The 16,495-nt window shown below is 34.8% G+C and overlaps 1 protein-coding gene across 1 annotated transcript; it reads left to right on the top strand.

The window, feature by feature from the left end:
• LOC101901554 (uncharacterized) lies at positions 1–15,036 on the top strand. The gene is made up of 3 exons (XM_059121491.1): positions 1–258; positions 11,264–11,458; positions 14,155–15,036. The coding sequence occupies exons 1-3, from the start codon at positions 73–75 to the stop codon at positions 14,743–14,745; spliced, it is 972 nt and encodes a 323-aa protein (XP_058977474.1). The 5' UTR covers positions 1–72; the 3' UTR covers positions 14,746–15,036.
• Positions 15,037–16,495: the final 1,459 nt, after the last annotated feature.

The raw sequence follows: 16,495 nt of genomic DNA, 5'->3' as shown, positions 1-16,495 counted from the left end.
ATATATAAATTTCCCCTGCAGCTTAAATCTAAAAAAAAAAACAAAATATTATATTCTTACCATTTGAAAAAAATGCCCAGTGAAACCAAAGCGTCCCCACCTAAAGTCACACACCATGGCAGTGATTCTCCAACGCATTCAAAAACTCCCTCAATATCCTCGTCAACGGCAACGTCCACCACCAAACGCATGGACTCACTGGTCGATGATGAAATTATTCAAAAGAATTTAAAGGAATTAATGGATAAAAAGAATCGAGTAAGTGATCCAAGGTTAAGAAATGGGAAAATTAAGGGTAATACCAAAAGTGCGATGGCGAAGTAAACAAAAGGTGGAGGGAATTTAAAAGAATGCCTCAGCATGACTAATTACAGCATTCAAAGTAATCATGATCGATACAAAGTTTATCGGCCTTTAGAAGAACTTAAACCAGAAAACCATTTGCACTGTCCCATGGTAGAAGAATATATTTTTAAGGATTTTATTTTTTGAAAATTTCCAAATTCGTTGCAAATGGTGGAGGGTATTAAAAGTTAAGGGCTAAGTACATAAAAAGCTTGAAGTCATGGCTAGGCATATTAATGTCAAATTATAATGGAAAACGGCGCCAGGATTTTAGTTCGGCTCTGTAATCCCTTTGTGAAATGTCACAAAATATGCCTAGCCATGACTTCAAGCTTCTTATGTACTTAGCCCTTAACTTTTAATACCCTCCACCATTTGCAACGAATTTGGAAATTTTCAAAAAATAAAATCCATAAAAAATTCTGTTAAAATTTTAAAAATACCGAATATAGCCGTTATATTGGGGTCTATACGACGTGGACCTACATATGTATTGTTTGTCATAAGCCATTACCATATTCAAATTCGAAACATGAAATAAACGGTAGCTAAAATCATCAAAATATCGTATATAAGGAGGTGCCGTTAAATTGGAGCTGTGCGAAGACCTGGACCAGCATAGACAATTTTCTGTCACAGGCTGTAGCATCCTATACGAACTTCAAATACCACATCTCAAACAATTTCGGTGGGTTTTGTAACTAAAATCGTCAAAATACCGAATATAGGGAGGCACTGATATATGAGGCCTATACGAAGACCTGGACCCGCACCGACAATTTTCTGTCACAGACTGTAGTTCCCATAACGAACTTCAAATACCAAATTTGAAACAATTCCCGTGAATAATGTCGCTAAAATCATCAAAATACCCAATATCGGGAGGTTCCGTTGTATGGGGGGCTATACGAAGACGTGAACCTGCACAGATAATTTTCTGTCGTAGGCTGTAGTATCCAATTCGAACTTCAAATACCAAAGTTGAAACAATTCCGGTGAATAATGTCGCTAAAATCATTAAAATACCGAATATGGGGAGGTACCATTATATTAGGGCTATACGAAGACGTGGACCTGCAAACACAATTTTCTGTCTTAGGGTGTAGTATCCATTTGGAACTTCAAATACCAAATTTGAAACAATTCCCGTGAATAATGTCGCTAAAATCATCAAAATATCGAATATAGGGGGGTACCGTTATATGGGGGCTATATGAAAACGTGGACCTACATGGCCCATTTACGAACTTAACCTGCCTACTGGAAAAATAAACATGTGTGCAAAATTTTAGCCATCTATCTCAATTCATTCGAAAGATAGCGTGATTACAACAGACAGACAGGCGGACAAATAGACAGACGGGCATCGCTAAATCGACTTAGAATTTTACGCTGATCAAGAATATATATACTTTGTTGGGTCTGACATGAGTATTTCGAGGAGTTACAAACGGAATGACAAAGTTAATATACCCTCCATAGTATGGTGGAGGGTATAAAAATGTTGAATTAAAATTTATTTCAATTTGTAAAAGTTGTTGAAAACGCGAATTATAATAACCTCCGAATTACGTCGTATAAGAAAGCGTGTAAAAATCTACTTATATTTGAAAGAACATTTAAAATTTTTTGACATATCAATGTTCCCAAGCATTAATGCATTTACCCGTATTCTTCTATCATGCACTGTCCTTTCTAATTTTTCTTAATGGCAAAAATTGCAAAAAACGGAAGAGTGTAAACACGAATCTGCTTTTAGTGCCATACTAGTTTGTGGCGAGTAAAATGTTCCAAACATCAACTTTTGTTGCATGCAAAGGAACAGAGCTACAGTACAGGGAAGGAAAAAAAACTGCAACAAAGTCAAACGCCATAATTTTTACATTTTTTTTAATGTCGGAAATAGTATCAAATTTTAGAATTAGAATACACTCGTTTACACGCGCCACAAAATATTGGGCGCCACCAAGACAGCGAATCATCTTTACCGATCATCCAAGCATGGATTAAGTGAAGTGAAATTTGTGAATAAATATATAACATACAGGGTGAGATAAAAAAAAATTGCAACAAAATCAAATCAAATCACGAGAGTGTATATTTTGTTATTGATCATAAATTAACTAAAGTCGATAAACAAATGTTTAAGACATTTCAATTCGGTCATTTTCCTAGTGTTTTTTTTTTTTTTTTGGTTTACATTATTAAATGATGTTGCCAGATCGTTTGCCCTTCTTGGATTTTTTAGACCAAAATTATTTCCGCAACCTAAACTGCTGTTTACACAGGGCAAATTGTCTTTAATCAGAGTTGCATTTAACAGCCACATAATTTTTAAAACGCCATAATTTTTATATATTTTTTTTAATTTTTTTGAATGAAAGCAAAAAATGTCGAAAATAGCATCAAATTTTAGAATAAGTTTAGATTTGTTCGAATTGGTCAGCTTTGGCACGAATTATGAACTTCAAACGGCCAATGAAACCGTCACCGAATATTGCTCTGCGGTTTTTTGCCCCATTCCCAGCGAAGCGCTGGCTTGAGGTGATCGACACTTTGGTATTTTTTAGTACCAACCTTGCTTTCCAAAATACTCCAGACACAATAATACAACGGATTGGTATACGGAGATTTTGGTGGCCATTGTGCGCTGGAAATGAAGCGAGGAACCTCATTTTGTAACCATTCTTGGGTGGCGCATGCTGAGTGCGATGGTGCTGAGTCCAAGGTCTGCGGCCAAAATGTTTGCGTGCCAAGGCTTTAATACACCCTCCTCCCCCCTCGATTAATACGAGCGGAGAGCGACCATCGGCTGTTATGGCGGCCCACACCATCACCATGGCCGGCGCTTGAGTTGTGGTGGGCAACCGAAGTTGCACATTGTCAGCTGACCCCTTTGGCAAGTAAACTCGATCATTTTGTTTGTCTACAAACTGCTGAACAACAAAAGTTTTCTCATCGGAGAAAATCATATTCGGCATTTCACCACTTTCGGCCATGCAAAGCAACTCTTTAGCTGTTTTGAGTCTCTTTTCTCTCTGTTGCGGTGTAAGCTCTTGCACTTTTTCGAATTTCAATGGCTTTACCCCGAGCTCATTTTTAAATATTTGCCGAATGGAATATTGCGATATGTTCAGCTTAGGAGTCATTTTTCGGCCACTGTGACGCAGGTTTCGATCAAGTCGCTTCTTTAGTTTTCGAACCATTTCTGCTAATGTTGCTGTTTCCTTCCGTCCACTTCCTTGATGTTGGGCTACGCTACTAGTATCACGGTAACGAGCGATGGTACGAGACACAAAAGAGTTATTCACATTTAAATGCTGGAGTGCTCTAACGATAGCCACTTGTGGCTTTCCAGCTAAATATAAAGAAATCACACCATCACGCTTGAATTTGAATAATTATGAATAACTTTTTTCTGAAAAATTCTCACCAAAATGCTTTTGTACGCTTGTAAAAAATACAATCAGCTGTCACTGGAACAATTTTAACAGCTGTCAGGCCAGTGGCTTGGAAATGACAGCAGTCTAAAGTTGGTTGCGGTTTTTTCATCTTACCCTGTACATGAAATAAGTATTTCGTATAGAGCTAATTGTTTGTAACAGATATTTATAAAGAAGTGATTTAAAATTAAATGTGTGAATCTAAAGAAGAAATTATGGAAAAAGTTATTGAGGTGTTAAATATTGCATTATTAACTTTTATTTTAACTTTCTTTTTTTACTTTTTAATACTTCCAATTAATTTCCATATAATTCACTATACAATTAAATCACTAAAAACATCACATCACAATAAAAGAAACGCATCAAAAATTACAATAAAGAAAATGTCAAAATCATAAAAAATTCGGAAGAAGCAAAAAGAGAAATGCAAAGAAAATGGCATGTAACCCTGTGCGGTGGCTTATCGTGCCATTTTTTTGTTCTATCCTTGTCTCTCTACACCTTTTACCAACAAAAAAAAAATGGCATGGTTAAAAAATGTCACCGTGTAAAGGCAGTGTAAGGCAGCGTGCAAATTTTTGGAAAGGTCTATGGAATAAAATTTTAAAACCAAAATTTTCTGTTTTTCAAATTTTTATTTGTTATTCGTTTCTGTAATTGCGGCTTTTATATTAACACGTCTCTGACATGAGCTGTTACTCTATGTATTGTAGACACAAACCATTTGCTCAAAATGCATTTTAACCATTTTAGGTCTTTGACAGGTGCTGGGACAAAGTTGGACAAAGAACTGTAAAACCAAATTTGAAATTGAAAATTTTGAATGAAAATTTATTTAAATTCGTTAAAATTGCATATCATAACAACCTCCGATTGGCGTCGTATAAGAAAACATATTAAAATCTACTTATCTTAAAAATTTACAAAACATATTAAAATGGTTGACACATCAATTCTCCCAGCTTTGATGCATCTACCTGTATTCTTCTACCAAGGGTTTACTGAAGCCCTGAACTAAAGATTGGGCTTTTATACCCTCCACCATAACTTTGTCATTCCGTTTGTAATTCCTCGAAATACTCATGTCAGACCCAACAAAGTATATATATTCTTGATCAGCGTAAAATTCTAAGTCGATTGTCTGTCTGTTGTAATCACGCTATCTTTCGAACGAATTGAGATAGAAGGCTAAAATTTTGCACCCATGTTTATTTTTCCAGTAGGCAGGTTAAGTTCGTTAATGGTTAAGTTCGTTATAGCCCCCATATATAAGTATCTCCCGATATTCGGTATTTTGATGATTTTAGCGACATTATTCATCGGAATTGTTTCAACTTTGGTATTTGAAGTACGAAATGGAAACTACAGCCTATGACATAAAATTATCTGGGCAGGTCCACGTCTTCGTATAGCCCCCATATAACGGTACCTCCCGATATTCGGTATTTTGATGATTTAAGCGACATTATTCACCGGAATTGTTTCAAATTTGGTATTTGAGATTTGTAATGGATGCTACAGCCTATGACAGAAAATTGTCTATGCAGGTACAGGTCTTCGTATAGCCCCCATATAACGGTACCTCCCGATATTGGGTATTTTGATGATTTTAGCGCCATTATTCACCGGAATTTTTTTCAAATTCTGTACTTGAAGTTCGTAATGGATACTACAGCGTAAGACAAAAAATTGTCTGTGCAGGTCCAGGTCTTCGTATAAGCCCCATATATCAGTAACTTCTTATATTCGGTATTTTGACGAGTTTAGGTACAATACCCACCGAAATTGTTTGAGATATCGTATTTGACGTTAGTAATAGATGCTATAGCCTGTGACAGAAAATTGTCTATGATATGATAATGGTACCTCCCTATATACGATATTTTGATGATTTTAGCTACATTATTCACCGTTTATTTCAAGTTTCGAATTTGAATATGGTAATGGCTAATGGCAAACAATGCCTATGTAGGTCCACGTGGTATAGACCTCAATATAACGGCAATATTCGGTATTTTTAAAATTTAACAGAATTTTTTAAGGATTTTATTTTTTTAAACTTTTAAAATTCGTTGCAAATGGTGGAGGGTATTCAAAGTTTGGCCCGGCCGAACTTACTGCTTTTTAACTTATTGTTACATAGTATTGTGTCATATAAATTGGGAGTTAATGCCAAGCGTTTTTGTCATTGTTCACATTGTTCTCCAAAAAAATACAACTGAGGCGTGGGTACATTAGGTTAGAGGCAATTTATGCAAGGAATTCAAATTTAAAAATCCTCACAACGTTTGTAAACATTTTCATTAAAATATATTTAAAAAAATACTCATTTTCATCCAACTTCACCTTCAGTTAAAAACAAAAAAACTATCAGAACGTCAACGATTTTGGAAGGCTAAATATCAATGACGTCCTGAAAAATATGAGTATTTTACATAAACAGCACACACATTTTGTGCATTTGTAAAAATTGCGTCATAATAATATTGTTCGATACGCGCGCATGCAAATCGGAATGCATTAATGTATACTAAAATGTTTACTTTTGGAAAAGTATTGAAAACGAGAAAAAAAAACAGCAACAAATATTTTACATTATTTTAGGTCAAGATTAAACACAAATGATTGACAAAAGACAATGATTGGCAGGCAATGGCAGTATCTAAATTCTATACTGGATAAATCAATTCTGCCAAGAAGAATTCTGTTTAGGAGATTTAAATTTGTATGGAAAATCAAGATCTACTTCACAAGGGTTGGCAACATAGCTTTAAAATTCTGTTATAAAGAGTGAAACGATAGACAAATTATTGTATTGACGAAGAAACAATCAAAAAACACCGCATTCGAGTCACTCAAAACAAACAACGTGAGGTGATAGTACATAAAATGCTCCGGATACCAATTCGTTGGGCTATTGTGTCTGGAGTAGTTTGGAAAGCAAGGTTGGCACTAACAAAATACCAAAGTGTCGATCACCTCAAGCAAGCGCTTCGCCGGTAATGGGCCAAAATACCGCAGAGCAACATTCGGGCAGCGTGTGACGGTCTCATTGGCCGTTTGAAAGCCATAATTCAAGCCAAATGTGACCAATTCGAACAAATCTAAACTTATTCGAAAATTTGAAGCTATTTTCGACATTTTTTGCTTTCATTCAATAAAATTTAAAAACAATGTAAAATCTCACCCTGTATAACGATAGCCATTCATATTCGGTATTTTGATAATTCTAGTCACATTTACCCACGAAATTGTTTCAAATTTGGTATTTAAGAAGATTTCGTACATAACAATCCTTGAGGTATATAACGGCCTCACCCACTTTATGGTTTTTTGAGAAAGTTAACAGTATTATCCAAACGGTCTCATTGCTATTTGTAGTTTAAAGTAGAACACGTTTGAATTCACAGACTTTTATATCAAAAGGTTTTCTTTACCTAAAGGCATGGTAGAAGAATATAGGTAGACGCGTCGACACAGCTGCTGGGACAATGAACTGTCAAACCAATTTTGGAATTGAAAATGTTGAATGAAATTTTTTTAAATTTGTAAAAATTGTTGAAAGACGCGAATTATAATAGCCTCCGATTGACGTAGTTTAAGAAAAAATATAAAAATCTACTTATATTTGAAAAACATTTAAATTTTTTGACATATCAATGCTCCCAAGCGTTGATGCATCTACCTGTATTCTTCTGTCATGCCTAAAGGTGTGTTGGGTATTAAAAGTTCGACCCGGCCGAAGTTTTGTTTTTTTTTTACTTGCTCAATTTTATACAGGAAATAATTTCATTTTACTTTTTTATAGAATTGATTTCAACCTCGTGGATTCGAGTAATTGTCTTTCAGATTTGTTGGACCACCCTATTCATTCCTTTAGCTTTTTGCAAACATTTTTTTTAATTGAATATTTTAATTGCGGGTTTATAATTGCAATGTATATTTTTCAAGTCTCCATTCTTTCCGCAATTATTTAGTACAGGAGACGCCACGTGCGTGAAATTAAAGACGCCACGTGCGTGAAATTAAAGATGAGATTTGGCTGGCCCAAGTCGGAGGCTGGCCTCCGACTTGGGCCTTGTTTCTTAGAGAAACAAAGCAAAGACCTAAAATGGTAATGACTAGACAAAATGCATTCTGAGCAAATGGTTTGTGTCTATACTGTCTAGATAACAGCTCATGACAGGACCATGTTAATATAAAAACCATATTTTTAAAAAAGAAATTGACAAATAATAATTTGAAAAATTCAAAAATAGGATTTCAAAATTCTATTCCATAGACTTTCCCAATTATTTACATATTTCGTAGACGGTTTAAATCAGTTAACATTGCTAACTATGTTGTTACGATATCATAACAACAGAGGTATTTTTACAGGGTTGCCATATTTTGACTCTGTCTTGTCCCATCTTTATACTTCTATGTCTTTGAACAAAGGCGTTTAAGGTTGACTTAGTTCGATTTTAGCCCTACTCTCTTTTGTTATTTTCCAAAGAAGCCAGCCGATGACTTAAGCCAGCCAAAAAAGCGTTTTATGTATTCTCACCTTAAGAGACAAATGAGTGAAGACTTTGCCTAAAAAAAGGATAACGTCTCAACCCTTTTGCCTGCAAAACACAGGACCAAACAGGCCTTATCACTTTTAATGTGGATTTCCAAAATCTGGAGCAATATTTTTTTAGTAAAAGTTTTCCATATATATCTACGCATTCTTTTGTTTCTCTTTTTTTCTTTTCTGATGTTTTGGAAAACAATTCTGTTTACATTAATTATATTTATCTTTTGTGTTCATTGTATGTGGGTGTGTGTGTGTGCAACAGTTAATAAACTGATGGTGTTGGATTTAAGATTTATAGATTTGCTATAATTTTTTTTTAATTTTTCTGCTGTTGTTGTTGTTGTTAGTCATTTGCTTTCATGCCTTTAGCTTTGCGTTACCATTTATTTTTAAAACATCATTTCCTCCAGAACAACTGAATACAAGAATGGATAGACAGACAGTCCGCCAGCAAATATTCAGTCCATCAGCAGAGTAAATTCGAAACATATTTTCAATCAAAAACTCAAAATAATAACAATAACAATCATTTTTACGTGAAAAAATATTCCAAGCTAAAAATAATGTGTGCAGTTATTTCCTATTTTTTTTTCAAGGAGGCTGTATTTATGATTTATTTGGGCGCCAGTGAAAATTGCACCAAGAATTTTATTATTATGTTTATAATTATTAAGAATATGATGCATAAGCAGATTGGCATCGTAGCATGCCACACTAATGTCAAATTATAAAAGAAGGCGATGGTAGGATTCGTCATAATACCGAGCAGCTTATGTCTGTAAAACATTAAATTAGCAAGTTTGGCCATAGATAAATATATATAGGTATAGGTCAAGAAAAGCTCTCACTGGGTTGCTTATTTTCGAACGCCAATAAATAAAAAATGTTCAAAATATTGTTTATATAATCCCAAAAATTGTCTTCGGGCCAAAATCGAACTAAGACAACCTTTGTTCTTCTACGAAGAGTCCAGCAGATGGCTTAAACTAGTCAAAAAAGCCTTTTATGTACTCTCACTTTAAGTTGTTTGTTTTGAGTGACTCGAATGCGGCGTTTTTTGAATTTTTTCGTCAATACACTCATTTTTCTATCGTTTCACTCTTTGTAACATAATTTTAAAGCTGTGTTTGTCAAATTTGTGAAGTAGATCTTGACTTACCATACATATTTAAATCTTCACGGAAGAATTCTTCTCTACAGCTTTTATTTATCCAGTACAGGGTGAGATAAAAAAACTGGAACAAAGTCAAACGCCAAAATTTTTCAATTTTATTGAATGAAAGCAAGAAATGTCGGAAATAGCATCAAATTTTAGAATACGTTTAGATTTGTTCGAATTGGTCACTTTTGGCACGAATTATGGTCTTCAATCGGCCAATGAAACCGTCACACGCTGCCCGAATGTTGCTCTGCGGTATTTTGGCCCATTGCTTGAGGTGATCGACACTTTGGTATTTTTTAGTGCCAACCTTGCTTTCCAAAATACCCCAGACACAATAGTCCAACGGATTAGTATCCGGAGATTTTGGTGGGCATTGTGCGCTGGAAATGAAGCGAGTAACCGCGTTTTGTAACCATTCTTGGGTGGCGCGTGCTGAGTGTGATGGTGGTGCTGAGTCCTGTTGGAATGTCCAAGGTCTGCGGCCGAAACTGTTTGCGTATCCAAGGCTTTAATACACCCTCCAGAATATTTTCGCTATAATATTCGGCATTTATTCTGATGCCAAGTTCGATTAATATAATCGGAGTGCGACCATCGGCTGTTATGGCGGCACAGTCCTTGAGTTCTGGTGGCCAACCGAAGGTGATCATTTTCAGCTGACCTCTTTGGCAAGTAAACACGATCATTTTGTTTGTTTACAAAATGCTGGACAACGAATGTTTTCTCATCGGAGAAAACCAAAATCGGCAGTTCAACACTTTCGGCCAAGCGAAGCAAGTCTTTAGCTCTTCTGAGCCTATTTTCTTTCTGTTGCGGTGTAAGTTCTTGCACTTTTTGGAATTTCAATGGCTTTACCCCGAGCTCATTTTTCAATATTTGCCGAATGGAATATTGCGATATGTTCAGCTCACGAGCCATTTTTCGGCCACTGCGACGCGGGTTTTGATCAAGTCGCTTTATTTTACTTTTGGAACCATTTCTGCTGATGTTGTTGCTTTCTTCCGTCCACTTCCTTGACGCCATGCTACGCTACCAGTATCACGGTAACAAGCGATGCTACGAGACACAAAAGATTTATTCACATTTAAATGCTGGAGTTCTCTAACGAAAGCCACTTGTAGTTTTCCAGCCAAATATAAAGAAATCACACTGTCACGCTTGAATTCCATCAGGAATAATTTTTTGTCTGGAAAATTCTCACTAAAATGATTTTGGACGCATGTAGACAATATAATGAGCTGACACTGGTATAATTTTAACAGCTGTCGGGGAAGTGGCTTAGAAATGACAGCAGTCTGAAGTTGGTTGCAGTTTTTTCATCTCACACTGTATTGTCATATCCATTACTTACACTTCAAATAAATCCTCTTGAAGTAGGTTAACTCTGCAAAAAGTTCTAACGTGAACATAGCATTATATTTTTTTAGTAAATTTAATGAATTTGAATTGTCTAACAATCCCCACTAACTTTAAATAAATCATATATTTTTTTAAACAATAATGAGAGCTTTAAATACTCGAAGATGATTTTCTTTTCAATGAAATATTCGACCTTGTCGTTTATGGCCTTTTTTACCTGTAAATATTGGAATTTTTAAGAACTTACTAAAAAATTCTAAAATTTCCCATTATTGATAGTTGTTTTCTTTTTTTTTTTGCATTGGAATTTTTATTGTTTCCATATGAGCGATAGAAAAACAAAAATTAAACCTTGATTTTTTTTATTATTTGTTTTGTTTCTCTTTCTAGGAAGAACGAAAGGCCAATGGTCGTATGGTGGCCGTCATTATAGCCTCACTTGTGATATTTTGTGCCGTTTATCAGGCGTGGATAAAGAAATCCGTACATTTAGCCGGTGTACTGGTGCCGGCACTTATAATGCTCTCATTTGCCGGTTGGGTTGTGATTTTGTCAAAACGTGACAAAGCCAAGAGGGCACTTTTTGTAAGTATTGTTTGTAGATGTTTGTAGACGCCTTTTTGCCTGGCTAAAGTCATCGACTGGCTTCTTTGGAAAAAAGGAGCGTAAGGTCAAAATCGAACTAAGTCAACCTGAAACTCTTTTGTTCAAAGATAGAGAAGTATAAAGATATGACAAGACAGAGTCAAAATATGGCAACCCTGTGAAAGTGTCTCTGTTGTTATGATATCATAAAAACATAGTTACAAATTTTCACTGATTTAAACCGCTAAGACATAATACACATTTTAAGGAAGGTGTACGGAAGAGATATTTGAAACCACATTTTTTGATTTTTCAATTTTTATTTGTCATTCGTTTCTGTAATCGTGGGTTTGTCTTTGTCATGAGCTATTACTCAATGTATTGTAGACAAAAACAATTTGCTCAAAATGCATTTTGTCTAGTCTTATAATTTTAGGTCTTGTATTAAGCCAACAAAAAAATAAAAAAAAAACGATTTATGTATTCTCACCTTAAAATTCATAATTATATTCCTTTGTTTCATGTAAAAAAAAAAAACAAAGGAATATAATTTTTCTTTTGTTCAAATTCAGGCCATTTTTGAGCTAGGGTAACCTATATCAAATTATGGCAAAGACATAGAAGTATAAAGATAGGACAAGACAAAGTAAAATATGGCAACCCTGTGAAAAATACCTCTGTTGTTATGATATCGTAACAACATAGTTACCAATGTTAAGCAACTTAAACCGCTAAGGCAGTATCCAATTATTTGGGAAGGTATATGGAATAGAATTTTGAAACCAATATTTTGGATTATACAAACTTTTATTTGTCATTCTTTCCTATAATTGTGTTTTTTTATATTAACATGCCTCTGTCATGAGCTGTTATTCAAGGTAGTATAGCCACAAACCATTTGCTCAGAATGCATTTTGTCTAGTCTTTACCATTTAAGTCTTTGATTATGGTATAAAGATGGGACAAGATATAGTCAAAATATGGCAACCCTGTGAAAATACCTTTATTGTTACGATTATCATAACAACATGGTTACCAATGTTAACTTATTTAAACCGCTAAGGCAATATGCAAATTTTTGGAATGGTCTGTGGAATAGAATTTTGTAACCAAAATTTTAGATTTTTCAATTTTTTTGTTTCTGTAATTGTGGTCTCTGCCATGATCTGTGACTCTATGTATTGTAGACACAAACCATTTGTTCAAAATACATTTTGTCTAGTCTCTACCATTTTATGTCTTTGATTATGGTCCAAATTTAAAATGTTAGGTATTACGTGTTTTTTTTTTTCAAAAATTAGTGGATTTTCATAAGTTTTCTTATACAACACCAATCCAAGGTGGCAATCATATGCATTTTTTTTAAGAATTTTTACAAATTTTAATATTTCTCCATTAAAAATGTTCAATTTCAAATTTGGTTTGACAGTTCATTGTCCCAGCAGCTGTGTTGATGCGACAACCTGCATTCTTAAGGGTGCAAGTACATAAGAAGCTTGAAGTCATGGCTAGGCATATTTTGTGACATTTCATAAAGGGATTACAGAGCCGATCTAAAATCCTGCCGTCGTTTTCCGTTATAATTTGACATTAATATGCCTAACCATGATTTCAAGCTTTTTATGTACTTGCACCTTTAAACCATGCAAGTGACCAAACACCATGGTAGAAGAATACTGGTAGACGCATCAACACCGCTGCTGGGACAAATGAACTGTTAAATCAATTTTGGAATTGAAAATTTTTTTTATGAAAAATTATTTAAATTTGTAAAAATTGTTGAAAAATGCATATCATAACAATCTCTGATTGATGTCGTATAAGAAAACATATAAAAATCGGCATATATTTGAAAAAAAACAAAATATATATTTTAAAATTTTCGACATATCAAAGTTCCCAAGCATGGATGCGTCTACCTTTATTCTTCTACCATGCCAAACACAATAAATTAAACCATGACCATGTTGATCACGGTAAATCCAGTTAAATATTTCTATGTGAATACAAGAATAAAGAAAGATAGGGATACCTAGTTCAATTTGTTATCCAAATTAAAGTAGGACAAATTGAATTCTTTAATTGAACAGCCAGCTTTATTGAAGACAGCGGATGACTTAAGCCAATCAAAAAAGCGATTATGTATTCTCACCTTAATTATAATAAATTTGATTAAGCTGCTATCAGACGATAAGGGTTTTACCGCAAACTTAATTTTATTTATTTTTGCACGACAAACAATCAACATTTTTGATGAAATTATATTTTCCCATGAAAATAGGGCTCGCTGTGATCGAAAAAGTACAAATGTCTTTACTCATGTATTCACAACTGAAATGTCGCCCATGTATCACACGATTTGTGCAAATTTACAAATGGACAATTTTACACTACATGTGTAAAAAACATATCGTCTGATAGAGCCTTTATAGTAAACATACGTTAAATCTAGTGTGATTTGTCAATTATCACGCATTTGTGTAAACACGCTATTAAATTATGTTTACATACAAATATTTATCCCGGCTAACCCTGATAATTATTTACAATAAATTTAGCTCTGTAAGGCATAACTACAATTTATTTTGATTGATTAATTATTGCGGTTAAACTGAGTAAACATTTCGCCCTATTTGGCCCTTAAAAATAAAAAATTGCTTTCCCCTAATAAAAACCCCACCTTCACTCTCTTTCAGGATAAATATATGGAAGAAATTGCCCAAAAGAACAAAGAAGAACTGGAGGCGAAGAAGAACAATCACAAACATCGGAAACCCAACGAACGGAAATCTTCAAATGAGACTGTCTTAGAATTTGTCAACGAAATCCATAAGGGTCCTGCGAATTCCGGCTCCAAAGAGGTTTTAAATACCACCCGGGCGGTACGGAGTAAGGATCATCGTAAACATCGAAAATATAGAAATATAGATGGTCTGTTGGACTCATCGGCAATACCATTGCCATCGCGTTATCCAGCACACAAAGATTTGCGCACGAAAAGACCTAGCATACGACAGAAACTTTTTCGACAAACTGGTCTCTATCATATGTCAGCAGCATCGGCAGTAGCAGCGAATAGTACACGCACACTGGTACAGGCTGTCATCAATAGCAGTGGTACACCGGTGCAGCCGATCGCACATATAGGTGATGCTGTTGTAATGGTGCCCACAACGACGGCAGTTAATCCTACACCAATTGCTTTGGAAAATAAGCGCAAACAACAAATGCAACGTCTAAAAACGATCCAAGAACCGACCATGGTGCGTATGGGTTCAGAGCCATAATGCATTTCGTTGTATTACTTATACGTCACGTCATGGTCGAAATGGTGAAGGGACACTGGGGGTGGAATTTACGTCCTATAAATACTAATACGCTCCAAGGTCCACCACATGTACATAAATAGGAAAAACCCAAACAAACAACAATGTAGAAGTTATAAATTGTTTAATGATTGTCTTAAATTGCAATTTGTATATTAAATGTATTTTTGTATAATGAAATCTAAAATTAGAATCTAAATGTAAGATAAATAAATCAGCAATGTTTGCATTTTGAAGAAAATAAATGTTTAAGTCCAACAAAAGTTAAAGAAGTGTTTTTTTTAATTTTAATTGCTTTTGCAAAGGCATTTAATTCATTCACTGTGAATGATTAGTCAAATGGTCCAATGATAACGAGACTTTTACACAAGACAAATTATCGTGAATCCGGTTTGTATTTTACTACCACACACAAACATGGGCCCATTGTTCTCCCTATTGTCTAACAGTTAAAAACCCGTTATTTTTGAGAAAGAAAGAAAAGTGAAGAAAGTGATTCATTTTTAATGACTTTTAATTGTTTTTTCGAAGGGGTTTAATTCATTCACTGTAAATGGTTAAACATACTACTCAATGTTATTCTGACGTTTACACATGGAAGAAGAATACAGGTAGTGGCATCGACGCAGCTGCTGGGACAATGAACAAATTTTAGAATTAAAAATGTATTTGATTAAAAAATTTAAAAATTTATTTCATTTAAAAAAATTGACATATCAATGTTCCCATGAGTTGATGCATCTACCTGTATTCTGCTGCCAGGCGTTTACACAAGACAAATTGTCTTGAATCAGAGTTGTATTTTACTACCTTTTGTTTTCCTTACTATCACAAAGACAGTAAACAATTGTTGACATTACAATCATATTAGTGTAACAATTAAATAATGAAAATGTTTTTATATCCTCAGCTATACGGCTAGAAATATCGGTTTCAGACCCTAGGTCAATTTGGACTAAATCCGCTTCAGGAGATTTGGAGTTGACCTTGCGTTGTCCGTCCGATTTGGTTCAAACTTGATACATGGTTCACTCCTTTCAATATTGGTTCACTCCTTCTCGTACCACCCTCACAAAACGACGAAATTAAAAAAAAAACAGAACGAGATAGAATAATCCGATTTGGCTTCAACTTTGCAAATCCTAATATTTGCATCAATGCTACGTCAGCTGCGAAAATGGACAATATCGGTCCACTCAATCGAGTACCTCCCTCACAAAGGGTCAAAATTTTGAATAATTATAACTCTTATAAAATGCGATGTAAGTGTCCAATTGTGTTGGATTACTCCACGTTTGTTAAACCTAGGTCTGGTGTGAAGATGCAATATATCGGTCCATTCCTTCTGGTACATCCCCCACAATGGGTCAACATTTAGAGTATCCATGAAGCGAAATTAACGCCCGCTTTCATTCAGACTTGGCACATCTCAATATTTCTATCTACACAAGGTCTGCTGTAAAGATGGTGGAGATCGGACCATTCCTTATTGTACCTCCCCCCAAAGGGTCAAAGTTTTGAATAAGCAAAACGATCATAAAATCCGAAATAAGCATTTGGTACTCTTCATATTTCACACATCCCATTTTTTCTACTAACACAAGATCTGCTGTGAAGATGTGATATATCGCTCCACTCTTTCTGGGAATTCCCCCCAAACGGTCATAATTTTGAATATCCATGAAGCTTATAAAACGTGAAATTAACATCC

Source organism: Musca domestica, unplaced genomic scaffold, assembly GCF_030504385.1.
Source record: "Musca domestica strain aabys unplaced genomic scaffold, Musca_domestica.polishedcontigs.V.1.1 2, whole genome shotgun sequence".
NCBI classification, from domain to species: Eukaryota; Metazoa; Arthropoda; class Insecta; order Diptera; family Muscidae; genus Musca; species Musca domestica.
The sequence above is the reverse complement of the archived record's forward strand: the minus strand, read 5'-3'. Positions and strand labels throughout refer to the sequence as shown.